Below are 20,834 nucleotides of genomic sequence, written 5' to 3'. Positions count from 1 at the left end.
GAGATAAAGAAGCTGATAGGCCCCTGGGAGCAGGGCCTTTTCACTGACAAAAGACTCAGCCTGCGTGGCTGTGTGCAGTGAGAGCATTCATGGTGTGACTGCTGAGAGTAGCCATGGTAAGCCTTCTGCTTTAGGGGAAGGGCGAAGCAGTTGCATCCGGCTCCAGGTGAGAGGCTACAGAGGGAAGGGAAGCTTCCAGACTCTCAGCACTGGCTTTGTTTTCATTTGTTTTATAGAATGGGAATTCAAGTCAACTGAAATTACATATCAGAGAATTGAAGCGTGGGGAGATTTGGGAGCTGATGGAGTGTCCTACCCAACAAAGATGCTGGATATTGCTTTGTGAGTCCCAGTGGCCTGCAGGTTAGGATGGCTGGCTGGCTTCTTTTTTCTTTCTCATTTTCTTCCTTTCTTCTTTTTCTTTTTTCTTTTTTGGTTTTTTGAGACAGGGTTTCTCTGTGTAGCCTTGGTTGTCCTAGACTCATTTTGTAGCTCAGGCTGGCCTCGAACTCACAGCAATCCACCTGCCTCTGCCTCCCATGTGCTGGTATTAAAGACGTGCGCCACGACACCCAGCTCTTTTTCTTTTTTCTTTTCTTTTCCTCTCCTCCTCCTCCTCTTCTTCCTCTTTTTCCTCCTCCCCCCTCTCTCTGTCTCTCTTTCTGTCTCTGTCTCTCTCTGTCCCCACCCCCTTCCCCCTCTCTCAATGTCACTTTGTAGTCTGGGTTGGCCTGGTAGTCACTGTGTAACCTAGACTGAGGCCTTGATCATAAAGCAGTGATCCTGTCCTGATTCAGAATTGTGCAGGTATGAACCAGCACAGCCAGCAAGGTTGCCTATAGAACTTTAGACTTGTGTCTTATTCCGGCAAGTATGGAGGTTAATTCATCATCTTTTTCTCTCTCAGGTCCAGATTAAGAGATTTGCAATTTTTTCTTTTCTTTTCTTTCTTTCTTTCTTTCTTTCTTTCTTTCTTTCTTTCTTTCTTTCTTTCTTTCTTTTTCTCTTTTCTTTTTTTTTGGTTTTTTGAGGCAGGGTTTCTCTGTAATCTTGCCTGTCTTGGACTCGTTTTGTAGACCAGGCTGGTCTTGAACTTATAGAGATCCTCCTGCCTCTGTCTACCGAGTGCTGGGATTAAAGGTGTGTGCCACCATGCCCGGCTGCATTTTCTTTATGTGCAAAGCTTTAATACCATGTTTGTTTATTTTACAGGTGTAAGTTCTGGTTACATCCAACTTTGATAGAAAAAACACCACCAGAACTTTATTGAGAATGGATTCTGAGAGTAAACATGAAAATGATGAGGATGAAAGTATTAAGGAAGCAAGAGACACGGGAAGCGTCTTATCCTATGACACCAGTTGTGCCCCTGTATCTGATGAGATAACAAACGCTCCTGAGAGGTTTACAAGCAAAAGAGCTTTTTCAGAGTCGTCCAACTCAGACAGTGTTGCTGTGGAGGAAGACAGAAGTGAACTTGCTTCCAAACGACTGAGAACAGAGGCAGTGGAGCCCCTGGAGCCGAGGGAGCAGGGTGCCTGTGGTCTGGGCACTGTGGAAGCTAGTGTCCATTTGGCTGAAGCGGGAAAGGAGGCCTTTCCAGCAAACCTCTCAGAAGGAGGCAGAGCTCTTCCAAATGCCTTCTCCCTGCCTTCTCTGAAAACAGATGCAACGAGAAAGCCTGCTCAGGACACGGGTTCCCTTGTTCTGGAAAGACATGCTCCTTTTCCTCCAGAAGAAATGAGCGTTGCCTGTAGCTTTGGAGATGTAGATACAGCTCTTGAGTGCAGAGTATGTGGCCATTTATTCTCTTCCTGCTCTGCCTTGGAAAAGCACACACAATGCCATGTGGGCCAGGGGGAGGAGCATGCCTGCTGCCATTGTAGCCACAAAGCGGAAAGTAGCGCATCTCCTCACATGCATGCCACACACACTCCAGGGCCACAGAAAGTCTTTTCCTGTGCCCTCTGTGGCTTTCATTGTGCTGAAGAAAGCATGTTGACTGCACATTGTCTTGGCAAAACCCACCTTCGTCGTCAGAACCTTGCTGCTCGCGGAGGATTCGTGCAGATCCTAACAAAACAACCCTTTCCTAAAAAAGCCTGTGTCACGGGAACAAAGAATGTCAGAACAAAACCAAGAGCTTCTAAGCCAATAGCAGGGAATGAGGATTCAAAAGGAGCGCAGAGCCCTGGGAACACATGGAGGGGCTGCAGAGGAGCCCTTTCTCAACACAGTGCCGGCGGCAGTGGTGAGCTTCTTGTGGAGATGGTGTCACCTAGCAATATCTCAGCAGGGAAAGCAGAAGTAGTTGAGGAAAATGTCACTTTTGGTGTAGCTCAAAACCCTGAAAATCAGAGCAAACAGCCAGGGGGCTTAGTAAGCTCAGAGGGTCTTTTAAATAAATCAGGATTCACCAAAACCACCCTCCAGACAGCACATAGCACTATCAGTAGTGCCCTGAGGCCGAGAGCTGAGCGCAATCTTCTCATGTTGGGTAATAGCTTCCGCAGACGAAGTGGCGCTTTTACTTTAAAGGGCCAGGCAAAGAAAAGGTTTAATCTCCTAGGAATTAATAAAAGGGGTACCAATGAGACTCAGAGGACGTTTATGAAACACTTTAGAACACAGGTGAAAACAAATGATTTACAGCCAATGCCAGAGCAAACACAAATGGGCAAGGATATCCAAAGTCTGGGGGTGACTACCTCAGACAGCTTAGAAGTGATGCAGGATAAGACGGCTCCTTGTCTCTCAGGCCCCACCCAGCAAGGCTCCCTGCCAGTAACGCCAGCTGAGCACCAGATGCCTGTGCAGCGCACCTGTGCAGAGTGTGCTCAGATAGCCGCAAACAAAGCTGACTTGGAAATTCACGCTAAAAAGTGCCATGCAAGAGAGCCGCAGTTCTCTTGTCAGGCTTGCAGCTTTTCTAGTCCAGCAAGGGGAGGCTTCGAGGAGCACGCGCACAGGAGTCAGCAGCAGCAGGCGCCTCCTGGCCGCAGCTGCCAGCGCTGCTCCTTTACTGCCTCCAGGCAGACGAGTCTTCCAGGCCACATGAAGGAAAAGCATGGCATGGGCTTCTTTTGTGCCTCTTGTGATCTGTTCTTGTCTGAGAAAGATGTGGATGAGCACAGAGCAGCTGAGACGCACAATAGTTTAGTGGTTCAACCAAAGACGGCTTCGTCGCTGAGCAGTGACTCTGTTTTACCTCTCAGTACTGGAGAGTCAGAAAACACAGAGGATTCTAGAGAAGGGCCAGGGAAAGCAGCTCAGGAAGAACCTGCGGAGGCCAGGGTAAGCCATGCAACGGAAGCAAGGCATTCAAGTAAGCCTCAGTTTCAGTGTAAGAAGTGCTTTTATAAAACAAGGTCTTCCACTGTCCTTACAAGACACATAAAACTTCGGCATGGCCAAGACTACCACTTTCTTTGTAAAGCATGTAATCTTTATTCGTTGAGCAAAGAAGGAATGGAGAAGCACATTAAAAGGAGCAAACACCTTGAAAACGCTAAGAAACATAATATTGGTTTAAGTTTTGAAGAGTGCATTGAAAGAGTATGTATAGGTACCAATGATAAAAAAGACGAGTCTAATATTTCTGGAAGTGAAAGGCCTGAAGGCCATGTTGGTGTGCGACTACAGGAGCATTCCTGTCTTGAGCAGAGTGTGTTAACTCCCAAGGAACTGCCTCAGTCTGGTGTCAGCACCAAAGATGATGAATTGGCCTTAGCCACTGCTCCAAAGAGAGGTAGGCCCAAAGGCAGCACCGCACGCACCTGTTCCCACTGTGGACTTTTGGCCTCTAGCATTACTAATTTGACCGTGCACATCAGGCGTAAACACAGTCACCAGTATAGTTATTTGTGCAAAGTATGTAAGTATTATACTGTAACTAAAGGAGATATGGAACGCCATTGTGCCACCAAGAAACATAAAGGACGGGTAGAAATGGAAGCCAGTGGGAAACAAAGTGCAGATATAATTGTGGGCCCAGAAGGGGGTAATCTTGACACGTGTAAAAAGAACAGCCCTCTAGTGACGGTTTCTGAAGAACAGGCGAACAAGTCAGCTACGTTAGATCGATCTACTTTCGAGAAGCCAGTGGCAGATGACGGAGATGCAGCTGAAGCTGATGCTGGGAATGCATTTCATTGTGTAGATGGAGAGGCCAGCAGTCATCTTTCTGATACAAAGGGACAGACACCTCTAGAGACAGAGGACCGTCTACAGCATCATGATGTGTGCACTCAGAGAGACGTTGCTGGTTCAAGTGACAATAAATGTTTACACTGTGAGTTCAGTGCTCACTCTGCAGCATCGCTAGAGCTGCACGTGAAAAGGAAGCATACCAAAGAGTTTGAGTTCTATTGCATGGCCTGTGATTACTACGCAGTGACTCGCCGGGAGATGACTAGGCATGCTGCGACTGAGAAGCATAAAATGAAAAGGCAGTCTTACCTCAACTCTTCTACTGTGGAAGCAGGTTCTTCAGAAATATCCAAGAGCACCATTCTACCTGAGGAGGAGCACTCACAAAATCCTGAGGCATTTCAAATAAATCCAGACCAATCATCTGGTACTCTGAAATCCAGAAATGCTACGAATCGTTCTTTCCTAGATGCCAGTTCTAATTTAGATATGTCTAAAGTGCTCTGTGCTCCTGACGCAGTAGAAATTGTGACTGAGGAGGAGTCTAATGTTAGTGAGGATCATTCCTTCTGTGAAAGCTTGCAACAACCCCTTGTTAAGGATGAGAGTATGAAACCCAAGGAAATAGTGTCCCTTAGCACTCCATCGAATCACAGTTCCCCAGGCCGTCTTCACAATGAAGGTCCAGGAAGCTCTGCTGCAGACGGTGGGACAGCAAAGGCCAACCAGGACATGTTGAATGATGTTGATGATTCAAGAACACATGGTGAGGATGAGAGGGGCAGCGCAGATGATAGTGGAGCTAAAATTCTTGACACGTCCCTCTGCCCTGAAGACCTAGCTGGGGCCCATTCAGCTGAATCCACTTCTGCTGTGGTGATGAAAGTTCCAAGAGAGCAGCTGGACCTGGGTGGCGGTGGCCAGAATAGAGTTGGATGTGAACAGAGTTCAGAAGATTTGAAAGATGTGCAAGCAAACTCTATTCTTGAGAATAAGGAAATTCTGATGAATTCACAACATGAAACTGAAGTCATTTTGGAAGAGGATGGCCCAGCCTCTGATGGCACTGTTGACAGTAATGATGTTTATGAAACTATAATAAGTATTGATGATAAAGGGCAAACAATGTACAGTTTTGGCAGGTTTGATTCTTCCATAATCAGAATAAAGACAGAAGATGGTGAATTGGTAGATCAGTCAGAAGAAGGTCTGATGGCAACGGGGGTGAGAGGTAGCGAGCTGCCCCTAAAAGACTGTGCTCAAGGCCTGAAGAAGAGGAAAGTTGAAGGCAGCTCCTTCGCTGAGGCCACACGGATCCGCTGTGACGATTGTGGTTTCCTCGCTGATGGGCTGAGCGGACTGAATGTGCATATTGCCATGAAGCACCCTACAAAAGAGAAGCACTTCCACTGTCTGCTGTGCGGGAAGTCCTTCTACACGGAGAGCAACCTGCACCAGCACTTGGCTAGTGCCGGCCACATGAGAAACGAGCAGGCCAGCGTAGAAGAGCTCCCAGAGGGAGGGGCCACCTTCAAATGTGTCAAGTGTACGGAGCCCTTCGATTCTGAGCAGAACTTATTTCTGCATATTAAAGGACAGCACGAGGAATTGCTACGGGAGGTGAATAAGTACATAGTGGAAGACACCGAGCAAATCAACCGGGAGAGAGAAGAGAACCAGGGCAATGTGTGCAAGTACTGTGGGAAGATGTGTCGGAGCAGCAACTCCATGGCCTTCCTGGCTCACATTCGGACGCACACGGGTAAGTAGTGCCTGCGGCAAGATCCCTTTCCTGTGAGGTGTGAAACAATGGTGAAGTTTGGACTTTGGGTCATTTGCTTGTGGGCTTCTACCTGATTCATATTTCCTTTCTCCTCCTCCTTCTCCTCCTCCTCCTTCTTCATATTTCCCCCTCCTCCTCCTCCTCTTCCTCCTCCTCCTTCTTCTTCTAAGCGTTTGGTTTTTCAAGCCAAGATTTCTCTGTGTAGCCTTGGTTGTCCTGCACTTTCTTTAGACCAGGCTGGCCTTGAACTCACAGAGATCCACCTGCCTCTGCCTCCCGAGTACTGGGATTACAGGTCTGTGCCACCGCACCTAGCTGATTTATATTTCTTGTTTGTGTGATGTTCTGCTTGTGTCTGGGAAGTGAGGGTTCCAGGGGCAATTCAGCCATAGAGATTCTAAAAGTGGATTAGTGGACACAGACATTTTTTTTTTCAAAAAGCGCCATCTCATATCTTTGCAAAATTCCTGTCTTTTAGTGCTTTTCATTAGTTTTGTCTTAATTATTTGGTTTTCCAAAGTATGTATTAAAATGACACTTTGTAGTTTTAGAGAGCATATTAAGTAGCTTTTAGCCTTTCATAAAATTCTCTTGTTTTGAAGCAGGGTCTCACTATGTAGTGCTGTCTGTCCTGAAATTCACTGTGTGGCCCAGGCTGTTTTCCACCTCACAGAGAGCTGCTGCTTCTGCCTCCCAAGTGTTGGGATTAAATATGTGAGCCCCACACCCTCAAATTTTTAACCTTTATTTTTTATGTGTTTTGCCTGCATGTATGTTTGTGTGCCACATGCATGCAGGGCCCATGGGAGCCAGAAGAGGGCGTTGGATTCTCTGGGATTCTAACCTGGGTACTGTGGAAGGGAAACCAGTGTTTTTATTTGCTGAAGCATCTTACCAGCCCCTTATGCAATTCTTAAGATATTAGTAATTTAGGAATACTTATTGACAGGTAGTTTATATCCACAAGTGTGACTCAGCAGTAAGATTTTACATCCACGCGTGAGAATTTCTAATCACGGTGTCCTTAGTATGTGTTGGAATTCAGTTTTCACTGAGGTGGCACCTGATTTAGGGTCTGTATTCTGACACGTTGAACATTCCATGTTAATGTTTAGTTAGGAGAGAAATTTAAAAAAATATATTTGGTGAAAAATGCATAAGCTAGTGTTCTAAATTTATGTAAAAATTCACTGCAGTGTTTCTATAAACCTGCCATACATTCTTTATTTTAAATAGACAGCTTTTCTAAATCATTGTGCTCTGCTTAGACAAGTTCTGTCTACATGGTTGAATTTATGAGTGGATTTGAATAATAAATTCACATTTCAATGAACATATTTTCATTAAAACTGTAAGGTTTATTTTACTGTACTTTTAAATAATGGCACATTATTAAATCTATACTTTAAATCCCTGCAGTTTTTGAACCTTAGTGCATGGTTTCACGGAGAAAGATACTAAGGGTGATTAAAGGTAGAACAACATGTTTCCTTGAAGAAAACAGAAAAGCTCACACAGGATTAGTTCAGGTAAACATAAACTTTGTGTGGCCTGCTCTCCACCAGCCGCTTGCTGGAGAGCCAGTTCTGGACCACGCTCGCGTGCTTGCTTGTTTGCACGGTTACACACCATGTTGGTGCCTCTCACTCACACATGACATGACCTTAGGCACCAGGCCATTCTTATGCATAGAAAGTATGTGTTTCCTTAACATACCCTCTTAAGTCAGATAAAGCTGAATAAAACCAAGAGGAAGATGCTAATGGAGCTCTTTTTAGAATTCTTTATGCAACTGTCTGGTCAAGACATGTTGCTTATAATTGATGTGTCCATTACTTGAATTCTCTTGTAATTATAGTCAATAAGTCTTGTAAATGTGTTAAAGCTCACTAAAAGCATACAAATTCAAGAACAGAGTAAGGCTAATAATTTAAAATAATCAATGTAGGCATTTCAGCACTTAATTTCCCTTGTGTGTTGATAGCTGATCATTCTTAATCCATTAAGATTTATTTAGTCGTTTACAATGCAAAATAGGTTTGCACTGGTCACTTGTGCCATTTGAAAATGTCCACCAGGTTAAGTGCAGAGTGTAGTCCATTAGTCTTCCTTGACTGTATGTATTAATTGCGTTTAAAGTCAAGTTAATGTGGATGTGGAAGTGAGGTAACTATCAATATGTGACAGAGGGACCCTACTTACAGAAGTTACATCATTGATTGTAACATTTAGTAAAAGTTAGCATACTTTTAAAAAATATCTTCCATTGGTCTTACCAGCAAGTACATTTTTACATGCTCTGAAGCACTGCAGAGCACACATCCTTCCTGAGCGAGGCATTCCAGCCCAGCACGTCAGTTTTGCAAGTCACTTTTTGTGGAGGTTGGTTCTCAGTTTTAAGGTCATGTTTTTTTGTTTGTTTTTGTTTTTGTTTTTTTGTTCTCAGACTATCTTAAAATAGGTGACTTTCTGGCACTCTGTTCTTTTCTACGAAAGAGTAATACAGGGCCATTACTGCTGCTCAGCTGGAAAAGGGCGTACTCTCCCAGCCTGTCCCCAAAGGTGGGGTTTACTGTATGCTTTATGTAACCTTCTGTAACTAGCATGATACAAGCTGCACTCTTAAGAATTGTAGGAGTGAGTGCCTCCCTCCGGTGCCTTTGTGGTGTGCGGCACTCAGCTTAACTGCCTTCCCTCTCTCACACGGAGCAGTGGGTCATCTCCTGGGCTCCATTCTGCTAAAGCTTTTAGGCCACAGGACATGAGAAATAGACTTTTTTCCTCCCCTGGACAAGGTTTCTCTGTGTAGCCCTGGCTACCCTGGACTCACTTTGTAGACCAGGTTGGCCTTGGACGCACAGAGATCTGCCTGCCTCGGCTTCCCTGAGTACTGGAATTACAGGCGTGCACCACCACACCTGCCTTTCGAAACTTCACCTAAGCCTCAAGATATCAGGGAGCCAGTCTGTCTGTTCAGAGTACTTTGGTCATTTATAACCTTTGTAAAAAGTTCACATGTGGGTGTATATGGTGTGTGCAACTTCACTGAAAACTCTTAAGTTAGTGCAGGATGTCTGCACCTCCATCTGCAATGGTTTGGAGACTGTAGCGCTCACCAAGACAGTTAATTTGTAGACTGCGCACAGTGGGAAGGGACTGGCTTCACTCACTGCTAACTCTGAGCATACTTCTCTCAAAGGTGGCGTTCAGTGTAATGAGTTAGTGAATGGACGCGTGGATAAGATGCTCAGGGGCTTAGGAAGAACAGGTAGCGACAGCAGACACTGCATGACATGCACGTGCCTTTGTTCCTTCTCCGTGTGTAGATCCGAGGCTCTGCCTTCTGAGTTGCCATCCACATCTGTATGTACTTAGCAGTGTGGATGCAGCGGAGCTGTGTGGCCTTAGGTCTGAGTGACACACGTGTCGCCATCCCACATCTGTGTGTAACAGCAGTGTGGATGCAGCGGAGGTGTGCGGCCTTAGGTCTGAGTGACACACGTGTCGCCATCTCACATCTGTGTGTAACAGCAGTGCAGATGCAGTGGAGGTGTGCGGCCTTAGGTTTGAGTGCACACGCCTTTTCCATGGGATTTGTTTAGTGAATAATCAGGCACCAGTAAGTTAGGGCCACTTTAGTGTTTGTTCCTTTCATAAAATCTTATAGACCCCATTCTTCTAAGGTAATGCTGCTTCAAGGGATAGAATTATTTAAGACAATTCTGGACGTTTTTAATACTAAAATACACCTGAGAGAAAGGTAAGTTTAGAAAGATGTGATTTTATAGGTTTTGTGTTATAAACACATACCTGGATCCATTTTATATTGTGTATTGTATAGTATAGCAAGTGTAAAAACAAAATTCAAAGGAAAGGCTTCCTTTCTCACAGAGAGGTCTTACTTACTTCAGCTGATCCTTGAATGCTCCTGAGTGTTAGCTATTAGGCAAGGCCTCCCTGCCTCTCTAGGTGAACAGCCTACAGGTTCCTGATGTGTGTGTGGGGTTTGCACGAGTGCCAGTGAGCCTTGACACTTCAGGAAGGGTTTCCTCAGAACTGTGCACACACCTAAAGACACACATCTCTGCTCTACCCGCTGTGGGTTTAGTGACACCTGTGGGGGAGGGGGTAGTCAGAATTTGGGTTCTCTCAGAGCCACCAGGTGTTTATATTTGCTTCTGCAAGTCGTCTTGCAGATAAATGTTGGGGGAGTTTTATTTATCCTTTTTGTTTGGGGTCTTGATACTGTTGTTTATTAATAATTTTCAAATTGTCCTTGAAAAAGTACTGCAACCTAAAGCACAGGCAGATTGATTCTTACTGCTGTGGGATTTTCTCTCTCATAGAATGCTTCAAAGTCATGGTGGGCTAGTTTATCTAGGTCATTTAAATAAGCTGTAGTTTCCAAAGTGATTGATGGAATGTTATTGTTGTAAGCTAGAATCCCAACATGCTTTTGATATGTGAACATGTCAGCCTTACTATGGAGCCCTTCAGGTGTTGGGTATATTTACACCTCCCTCTAAACATAGCCATTGAAATACTATGACCTGCTTCCTTGTCACTGAACACTCAGCCTTGTCTGTCCTGCAGGACTATGGACTTTTTTTTTTTTTTTTTCAAATTTTTGTTGGAAGGTTAAAATGAAATGCTTCACTTTTTTTTTTTTTTTAAACTTTTTTTTGTTCGTTTAACATTTTGAGAACTAATTTTTTTTTTTTTTTTTGAGACAGGGTTTCTCTGTATAACCTTGGCTGTCCTGGACTCCCTTTGTAGACCAGGCTGGCCTCGAACTCAGGTTGATCTACCTGCCTCTGCCTCCCAAGTGCTGGGATTAGAGGCGTGTGCCACCACCGCCCAGCTTGAGAACTAATTTAAGAGACTTTTTTTTTCCTTGAGTGCTTCAGTTTCAAGGATTGTTTTCACTGACTTTTTTTTTTTTTAAGGCTCTACAAAGGTTCATTGATCAAAGATTGGAATTTTTAAAAAAAATTTTATTTTATGTGCATTGGTGTGGGGGTGTCAGATCCTTTTGAACTGGAATTACAGACAGTTGTGAGCTGCCATGTGGGTGCTGGAAATTGAACCTGGGTCTTTCGGAAGAACAGTTAGTGCTCTTAACCACTGAGCCATCTCTCCAGCCTAAGATTGAAACTTTTTATTTGTACTCTATAGTGTTTGAAATTTACGTATTTCATATTCTATCCAGAGTAGGAAGGGTTATTTAACAAAATAGACACTAACCATGACGCAGAAGGTTTGGAAACATGGTGACGATTTTAAGCTGTGGTCTTTATTGTTTTGATTTATTTCAAGATGTAGTAGTAGTTGTTAGGAAGTTGGAAGTGTGTACGTGTCTTCTTCTTTAAGACATCGCTACTCCTCATTAATAGGGCTGACTAACCAACAGTGTCTTTCCCATCGCTCTCAGTGCTCTCAGCTTTGAAAGGGTTTAATTTCTTGTTTTGGACTATAGTTTAATCTCACTCCTTATTAACTAGTAATGAACACTTGTTGTTACTGAGTCTCTTGTGTTGAGATAAGTGTTAGTGAGCTCAGTAACCAAGATGCTGACACTGGTTTGCTGATTCCCCATGGACTGTGAAGTGACAGAAGCAGAGCAGTTCTGTGCTGTGTCGTCATATGTTTGTGAACATGTTAGTGAAGCAGGAATGTGGCGACTTGCTTGAGGTCAGTGCAAAACATCTGTACTACTATTTTTGAGCAAATAAATGCAAAACTGGAGAAATGTGTTGAAAATGGATGGGCACTGAAAACATACTCAATAACACCCTTTGTAGGTGCCAGTGACCTTGCTTGTGTTTGTATTTTTAAAATGTTCCATTTTAAAATAGAATACATCAAGAAATATTTTTGTCGGTTATATGAAAAATGTTTAACATTATTTATCTCATTTAAGCTGCTTAGTGACACTCAGTGTTTGACTTTAAATCTTAGAAGTGTTTTTAAGAATTGGGAAGGCTCACTAAAACATTAAAACCTTCTAGGTGAGATAATTATGGGATCAAGAAAGTTATAAGTGAATACATGCAGTCCATTTGGGGACAGAAGTTCTTAGTTTAGATTGAAGGAATACTTAAGATGTAGCTTGTCCTCCTGATTTAAAATCTATCAGTAGTGTGTTACTCAAGTCCAAATCTTATTTAATGTTCCTTTACTCAGGATCAAAGCCTTTCAAATGCAAGATATGCCATTTTGCAACAGCCCAGCTTGGAGATGCCAGGAACCACGTGAAAAGGCACCTCGGTATGCGGGAGTACAAGTGCCGCGTCTGCGGGTGAGTAGCGGAAGCCGCCTCTGCCGCGTGCACCAGCAGCTGCTGGCGGGGCATCTGTTGTTCCAGAGTCCAAACTGATATGAGTAAGAGTGGCGGAAACTATGCGTGCCTGCCCTCCTTTTCTTTGTTATGGTAAATTCCTTAAATACAGTTATGACACTCTTCTTCCACTTCCAATCCTGTGCTAAAGATGAGCAATTTTATGGGCTACAAGGTCAATTTGAACCTGTAATCTGTAAATTGACTAAATTATAGGATGTTCATTCACATTGCCAGAGAGAACTATAAATTCCATTTAAAGACAAACCCCCATACTGTAGCTTTAGGAGCGCGTAGGTATGGTCTCCCTTCTGCTATAGTGCCTCCGTTTTAACCACATTAATGACGCCTGGGATCCATCGGACATATTCTATAAAGGAAAACAAAAGATTTAATCTCAGATGCATGGCTACTGATCATTTGAGGGATGGTGTGGTAAAAACAGTGTGCAGTGTATTTTTGTGTCGTATGATTTTTAAAACTAGTTTCCCTCTTTTAGTTCGTGGTTCTTTGTAGAGTCACTCACAATGTTTAGTTGTCATTCAGATATGTTACATTTAATAGAAAGCACTGAGGTAGCTTAACATGAACCTAATTAATTTAACAGAAATGTTTAGAAGTTCTAATGCTGGGGCATATATGGTGCACCACAACACATGCAGGTGTGTTTTAATATTCTACTTCTTATTAAAATGTATTATAATGTCATTCTGCTAGAGAAATTAACTAATAAGTACATCATATGAAATACTGTATGTGAAATATAAGAAATCTGCAATTCATAGGTTCAGTTAAATTATGCACTGTGCACATATTATGCTTGTGTAGAAGGCTCGGACTCACAGGTAAGCACCCTTCCAGTCAGGAGCAGTTCTGCTTCTTACTGGACAATACATCTTTGCAGCATGCCTCTTCAGGTTCTGACGCGTAAGATAGTTCTACAGATAACTTTGCAAGCAGTTTCCTCAGCCATGATCTGTCATTTATTCATTGGCCAAATTGACAGTTTAGGGACTTGCAGCTAAAGTAAATGAAGATGAGCCTTTGCCCCGCAGCCACTCTTGATCAGTTGGGGAATGAGGTTGTCACTGCTGAGTTTAGCTGCGGGGGCAAGTCCCAATAGGTCTTGTAATTGTAAAGGATACCTCATTTACTGTTTTTATTCTGAGTTACAGGAGATGAGCATAACTCCAGTGAATGTTAGGAAGCAGTTTCTTTCCCACTTGTGAGAAAAGAAGGAATTTCTTTTTTCTTTTTTTTTAATACTAGGTTGGTTGAAATCTAATTTTTAATTTTAGAGTACTAGGATTTTGGAAAGAGAAAAAAAGCTTTAGAGATTCATATTTTACATCTATAGTATCGGCCTTAAATGAATAATTTGAACCTTTCCTTAGCTGATTGCTTACTGTGCAAATGTTGCACTAGTAGTTTTATCACCAAGATAGAGAATATAAGTAAATATGAATGTATTAAATCTTATGTTTGCAACAGAGAATTACTGTGTGTGTGTGTGTGTGTGTGTGTGTGTGTGTGTAGGGTATGTGAGTAAAACATTCTAGATTTCAGTATTTAAATTTTAGAATTAGGGTAGCCTTTAAACTTCACCTCTTGTGCAATTAATATTTCTCTTTTTAAAAGTAAATTCAAAGTATAGGTCGCACACAGTGACTGTAGGGTGACGTCGCACACAGTAACTGTAGAGTAAGGTCGTATGTACATAGTGACTGTAGGGTGAGGTCGCACCCAGTGACTGTAGGGCGAGGTCCCACCTAGTGACTGTAGGGCGAGGTCGCACCCAGTGACTGTAGGGCGAGGTCGCACCCAGTGACTGTAGGGCGAGGTCCCACCCAGTGACTGTAGGGCGAGGTCGCACCCAGTGACTGTAGGGCGAGGTCGCACCCAGTGACTGTAGGGCGAGGTCCCACCCAGTGACTGTAGGGCGAGGTCGCACCCAGTGACTGTAGGGCGAGGTCGCACCCAGTGACTGTAGGGCGAGGTCGCACCCAGTGACTGTAGGGCGAGGTCGCACCCAGTGACTGTAGGGCGAGGTCCCACCCAGTGACTGTAGGGTGAGGTCGCACCCAGTGACTGTAGGGCGAGGTCGCACCCAGTGACTGTAGGGCGAGGTCGCACCCAGTGACTGTAGGGCGAGGTCCCACCCAGTGACTGTAGGGCGAGGTCGCACCCAGTGACTGTAGGGCGAGGTCGCACCCAGTGACTGTAGGGCGAGGTCCCACCCAGTGACTGCAGGGTGAGGTCCCACCCAGTGAGTGTAGGTTGATGGCCTTACAGCCAGAGCCAGGAGCTTAGCAGCAGTGCAGTGAGCAGGGACGGGTTGCTCAGTAGGGTTGACTAGAGCAGTAATGAGCTGGGCAGTTTCCTGTTCAAGAAGGGCCATCTTGAGTTGTTGAGTGTTTCCTGGGTCAGGTGGGAGAGTAATGTGAAGTTAAGCAGGAGAAGGAAACCCAAAGCTGGGCTGGGTCTTCCCTGACACTGGAGAGCACTGGCGGCACATTACCATTGCTGACAGTGTCACTTCATTATCACTGATGGCTAAATAATCCCACAAATGCTCAGTGGACCCATTAGTTCCCGAACATAAGCAGGCCATGCTGCATTTCTTCATTAGCTTTAATTGCTATAAATTTTACCTTTTACGAAATCATGCTTTAAAAGGTGAAGTGATCTTTCCGGAACATTAATTCTATAATTTTGTCACAAACAGAAGGTTCCATACTATGTTTTCTTAGTATCAGTCCTTTGAAATTTTACTAATGACCTCTTCCTTATGTAGTTCTAAGAAATTATTTCTCAAATAGTAGTGGTTGAATAATGCATTAAACATTGAGGTAGGAGCAGTTTTTGAGTAACTTATAAAACTTGTTTTTGCAGTTTTCTTATGATGAAATTTAAGAAACGTATAATCTATTGAATAAGCTCACTATTAATAAAGCAGCTTGCTTCTAACTGTTTGGCTGCTGTTTCTTGTCTTCATGTAGGAAGACTGTAGGTGCACGTGCACTATGTGTCTTAGAGTTTCCCCTAAGACATAGTTTTAAGATTCTGAAGTGCCAATTCCCATATAAAAAATCCCTTTAAAATTGTTGCATCCGGACTTATGTTGATTTTATCTTTTTGGTTGAATCTTTACGATCCACAATTTGAAGGTGGTCTCCACCGTATTCCCTCTGGCAGATGTTTGCCACAATATAGGAGGTTTAAGTCACCTTGACAGGGGAAGCTGAGTGGGTTCAAAGTCTAGGGCCCATGGTCTGGCTCTGACTTGGGAGGGATGCTCTGCGCGGGCAGGGCTCATCTTCTTACACCAACAACACGTTGCTGTGCATTTCATGTTTTTAGGAGCAAATAGAGTAAAGTTGTTTGTCTTAGTTCCAGGAGAACAGACTTTTGCTTGTTGACTTGTTTAGTTGCTTTAAAAATTATTATTTAAAAAATGTTTATCTTATTTTATGCCTATGAGTGCTTTGCCTACATGTATGTCTTTGCAACATATGCATTCTCACTCCCTGATGCCGGAGAGGTTCGAAGATGGCTTCAGGTCCCCTGGACTATTGAATCCAGGTCCTTTGTAAGAGCAGCATGCGTTCTTAACACCTGAGATGTCTCTTCAGGCCCCTCCCCCCATTAGCAATTATTTTCTATTTCATGTGTATGTATGTATACCCACATATCTGTATGTGGATGCCATGTGCCTGTTGCTTGTGGGGACCAGAAGGGGGTTTTGGATACCCTAGAACTGGAGATGCAGATGGTCATGAACTTCCATATGGGTGTTGGGAAGAGTAGCCAGTGCTCTTTAACCCCTGAACCATATCGCTAGTTCTAGAAGATCTCTATTGTATTTTTCTTATATGTAAGTGTGATTAGCAGAATAATTTTATAGAGTGCGGTGATATTTGTATCTATGCTCTTGACGTATAGTTGAATGAATGTCTGCTGCAGGTGTGATAGTGCTTAGTGGGGGCAAAAACGAACATTGCAATTGCTGTGGGCAAAAGACAATAGTTTTACTTAACTACTGTTTGGTTTAAAAATAGACCAGACACATCTTTTTAAGAAATTCATGATTCTCTGTCTGTCTCTAATCATTTTACTTGTCAAGAATGTGAAAAAATTCTCAACCACCAAAAGTCATTTTACACATTTTGTTAGTATTAAAAACAATTCAGAGTGTGGGATTTGGGGATGTAGTTCAGTGGTAGAGCTCTTGTGTAGCATGTGCAAGGTCAAAATCAATCTTCAGCACCTCCAACCACATACAAAATTCAGAAGCCAGTGTGCATCGAAGTCTTAAGTGCTAATATTCGCTCACTGCTTAGTGGTGATGCTGTATTTTACATTAGCCTCACTTGCTGGTCTGATGGCTTTTACTCATTAGTTCATGTTTGCCATCCCTGCTTGTTACAAGGGAGCCAGTGACACACCAAGAGTCTGCAGCCGGCTCTCCTGGCTTACGGTTGCTCTTCATCGTAATTACCCCTCTCTCTTCATTATTTCCTGGTCTCTGTTGTTTGTATTTCCCTCCATTACTGATTTTTACTAGTTGTTTTTATCTAGGTTGTTTTCTGTAGCATGTAATAGTATAACATCTGCATCTACTAGCCATGCTTATTTTCCATTTTTGTTAAAATGTACATCCTGATAAAAGACTGCTTATGTAGTATGACTTTCATATTCTGGTTCAAACCCTGCCTCGTTTTTTGTCTTATAACTCCTGTGTATGAGTGTTATTGTAAATGTGTCGTGCCATTCCATAACTCCCCAACCCCCCAGCTGTTCTTTTTCTTCTGTTGATAGTTTATTGTGCTCACATGTGGTTGACCAAGTCTATGCAACAGGGAAAAGAAGGTGCCTAAAATTGGTGATGGGGCATGATTGTTATATTTCAATATTAATTATATTAAAAGGTTTATAGAAAATGTACATTAGACCTGTGATTTTCATAAATCCAAGAAATGATTCTTAAGTTTTCTGTCATTTTTAAGAAGCATAAACCCCTTCACTATATATAAATTCAGAACCATGTTATTTATTAGTAGATTTCCATGTGTTGTCTGTCTGTCTGTCTGTCTGTCTCTCTCTCTGTGTTATCAAACTCTTCTCTATATATGGAGTTAGGTAAATAGTTGAATAGGATTTACCTAATCAGGAAAGAATAAGAAAATTTTCCAAATATTTCACTTTGACTTTATGAGACTATTCCAGAAAAATTTAAAATGTACATTAGTATGATTAGGAAATGTTTATTCCTAGTTTATTTGGGAAACCTTAAATAGAAAGTTACTATTAATCTCTCTCTCTCTCTCTCTCTCTCTCTCTCTCTCTCTCTCTCTCTCTCTCTCTCTCTCTCTCTCTCTGTGTGTGTGTGTGTGTGTGATTACCTAGTTTTTGTGCATTAGAGGGATCTCTATGTAGATGATTATAATGTCACTTTCTGACCTTTGCAGCTTGAATAATTGTAAATCATTGCTTCATAACGTGTCAGAGAATGTCTGTACTAGGCAATTAAATGGCAGAATATAATAGACCAAATTATTGCCTGTCATGTTTTCAACAACACAGTTAGTATTTGAGTTACACTTAATCATTACGTGCATTAGCAACTTCATTGGAATCCAGCTCCAGGCTGAGCATGAAATACATTACATTATTTAAACCTCTAATGGTACAAGTCATTTATTTGTGTTGAAGTGTACAACATGCAGAGTTTCATAAAGCAAGGAACACTTGAGAGCTTAATTTATCCAAATCAAAGTCTAAATGCAGATAAACACAAGTGGCAAAAATTAGTAATTTTTATAGGCTGGAAATATTTAAAAATACATGGTTGTGAGTAATTGTAGGCAGCAGGAATAAATTAAAATCACTATTTTTAGTCTGCTCTGATAACTAAAGCTGTGTATACCTAAATCATTAGAAGTACCATGGAATTGCATTTTGAGCTGAACAATTAATTACACCCATCATATCTACAGATGTATCTGAATAAAATAAGTATTTGCTTCAGCTGGATGCTCTGGTTAAAAGGAATATAGATAGAAAAGTCAGTCTTGTGCTGTGCCGTGCATTTTGTCTGAAGCAGTGTAAAGTATAACCCTTCTCACTTTTGTAAAAGAGATTTAAATGGGCAGAAGACGATCATCATGAAAGATGTGCAGTTTGTATTTTTTACATAGTGTTTTATTGCTTTTAGTTTAACTATGCTTTTGCCTCTATTTTAAAATTTAAAAATGCCATGCAACAATTACTCTCTTTTTTTCTGTCACTTAATACAAAATTAATCATTTTCTATTCTGGCAATAAAATCCTTGAAATACCTTTTAAATCAATATTTTCAACATTTTTTTTTTTTTATGTTTAACTTGCTTTATGGTTTGAAAACCTAAGCAATATTTCAATTACAGTACTCAAATAACAAACATTATCCTCAGAAGTCTACCCATTTTCCAGTGAAATGCTTTGGCACTTCAGGAAACAGTTGGGGGCAAGGCCTAGGACATTGTAGGATGGGAAAAAAGCCACTCCAGGTGAGCCTTAATGCCACCAATACGCACTCCTTCCCTTTTACATGGTCATATTCTGTTGTTCTTTTCTATGATAGGTGCGGTCATCAATTGATTCCAAGGCCATTAAGTGTTTTTAACTTGCATAACAAAAAAGAGATAAAATAAAAATTTTTACATGTTAGTTATAGTTAAAATATCAGCATCTGTTTTTCCCAGTGAAGTAGTCATACCATAGTGTCTTAATTCTGTTTTTCTTTCTTTTTCTTTTTTTTTTTTTTTCGAGACAGAGTTTCTCTGTATAGCCCTGGCTGTCCTGGACTCACTTTGTAGACCAGGCTGGCCTTGAACTCACAGTGATCCACCTGCCTCTGTCTCCTGAGTGCTGGGATTACGGGCGTGCACCACCACGCCCAGCTCTCTGTTTTTCTTTTAAAATGGCTCCTGAGATACAGAATCACACTGAGGGTGGAGGCCTTTTAGCTGCCCTAGACATCACTATAGCATTAGGAAGCAGTCACTGTCAGTTTCCATCACTTGTTCTGTGGTTGCATTTTCTTAAGTCACTTCTCCTTGTTAGTCTGTTACCTGTTTCCTAAAGTCTTTACTCTGAAAGCTTTGCCTAACTTGTCCAGGAGCTGCGTGAACACAGGCATTGAAGCTGTAGACAGAAGGAAGGCGTGCTTTCCTATCACCCGCGTCTCCATTCTTCTCTCGTTCAGTACCGCCCTGTGAGTCTCTTTGTGCAGGCATGGTGACAGCGTTGTGTGCTGGCATTGTGGTCACAAGCTCCCCAGAGGACAGAGATCTGAGGAAACAGGCGGAATGGGACCCCTGTACTGTTGAGGACTGTTAAGAACGTCTCCCTGTACACCTGGCTCTGCCGAGGTTGAGTCTTAAAGTTAGTTGAGGGGTATTCATAAGACAGATGTGCATATTTTCAATATAGGTAACTGAAGAACATGAGTGGTAGGGATGGGGATTTCTCAGAGATGTTCCATCCTTAACATGTTGAGTGCTGGCCCCCCCCCCCACTCCCCCTCCCTCCCTGCTTCCCCCTCCCTGCTTCCCCCTCCCTGCTCCCCCCCTTCCCTGCTTCCCTCTCTCCCTCCCTGCTTCCCTCCCTCACTGCTTCCTTCCCTCCCTGCTTCCCCCCTCCCTGCTTCCCTCCCTCCCTCCCTGCTTCCCCCCCCCCCCCCGCTTTCCCCCCTTCCTCCCTGCTTCCCCCTTCCCTGCTTCCCTCCCTCCCTCTCTGCTTCCCTCCTTTCCCCTCTTAAAAACTTGGATGACTTACCAGTTTCTGGGTAGCAAAAGGAGGAGGAGAGAAAGGAGTGTGGGAAGTAAATTAGCTGCTTCAGAGTTAAGGACGGTGGGAATTGGTCAGAGGGGGTTATTTTAAGAGAGTTTCACTATTTATAATTTTAATTAGGGAACTATTGATTTTTGGATAATTATAATGAAACAGATTGATATCTGTTCCATGTAGCTTAGTGCAGGGTAATTACAAATAATGAGAAGGACATATGGTGATGTAGCCACACTTCTGATATTCATATTTAACAGGGAAGATGGTGCCATAATTGTGTTTTCCTACTAGAGTGAGCTACATGTGCAGTACAGTATGGGGCAGGAAGCTACTACTTGTAAAAAGTATATACTGTTTAATAATGCACTTTGCTGGGTGTGGTGGCACAGGCCTTTAATCCCAGTACAAAGGAGGCAGAGGCAGGCGGATTCTTAAGTGTGAGGTCAGCCTGATGACAAAGTAAGTTTCAGGATACACAGGGCTAAACAGAGAGACCTTGTCCCAGAAGACCCCAACAGCAGCAAAGAGAACTTACCTCTTACTTCTTACTCCCCAGGTCTTTTTCTTATTTCAAACTATTTATGTATTTGTATGTTTTTTTTTTTTTTTATTCTATGCTAAACTTCTTTTTCATCCATTGAGAGTCTTTCTCCCTTGACTGTTACTTTTGCTAGCCTTGTTCAGTTGGTTTTTTTGGACTCACTTTGTAGACCAGACTGGCCTCAAGCCCACAGC

General features: G+C 42.7%; 1 protein-coding gene across 2 annotated transcripts in view; it reads left to right on the top strand.

Annotated features, from left to right (window-relative positions):
- The first annotated feature begins 1,096 nt into the window (after positions 1 to 1,096).
- Positions 1,097 to 20,834, top strand: part of Znf407 (zinc finger protein 407) — a 422,429-nt gene continuing 402,691 nt past the window's right edge. The window contains exons 1-2 of one of the 2 annotated variants that reach the window (XM_051163828.1): positions 1,097 to 5,911; positions 12,116 to 12,230. In XM_051163828.1, coding sequence (XP_051019785.1) covers positions 1,273 to 5,911; positions 12,116 to 12,230 — 4,754 coding nt within the window. In that variant the 5' untranslated portion in view covers positions 1,097 to 1,272. The remainder of the gene's footprint in view (positions 5,912 to 12,115; positions 12,231 to 20,834) is intronic. The other variant, XM_051163827.1, reaches the window with a different exon arrangement.

Source organism: Acomys russatus, chromosome 20 (assembly GCF_903995435.1).
Source record: "Acomys russatus chromosome 20, mAcoRus1.1, whole genome shotgun sequence".
Lineage (NCBI taxonomy): Eukaryota > Metazoa > Chordata > Mammalia > Rodentia > Muridae > Acomys > Acomys russatus.
This window is presented reverse-complemented; position numbering and strand designations above follow the sequence as displayed.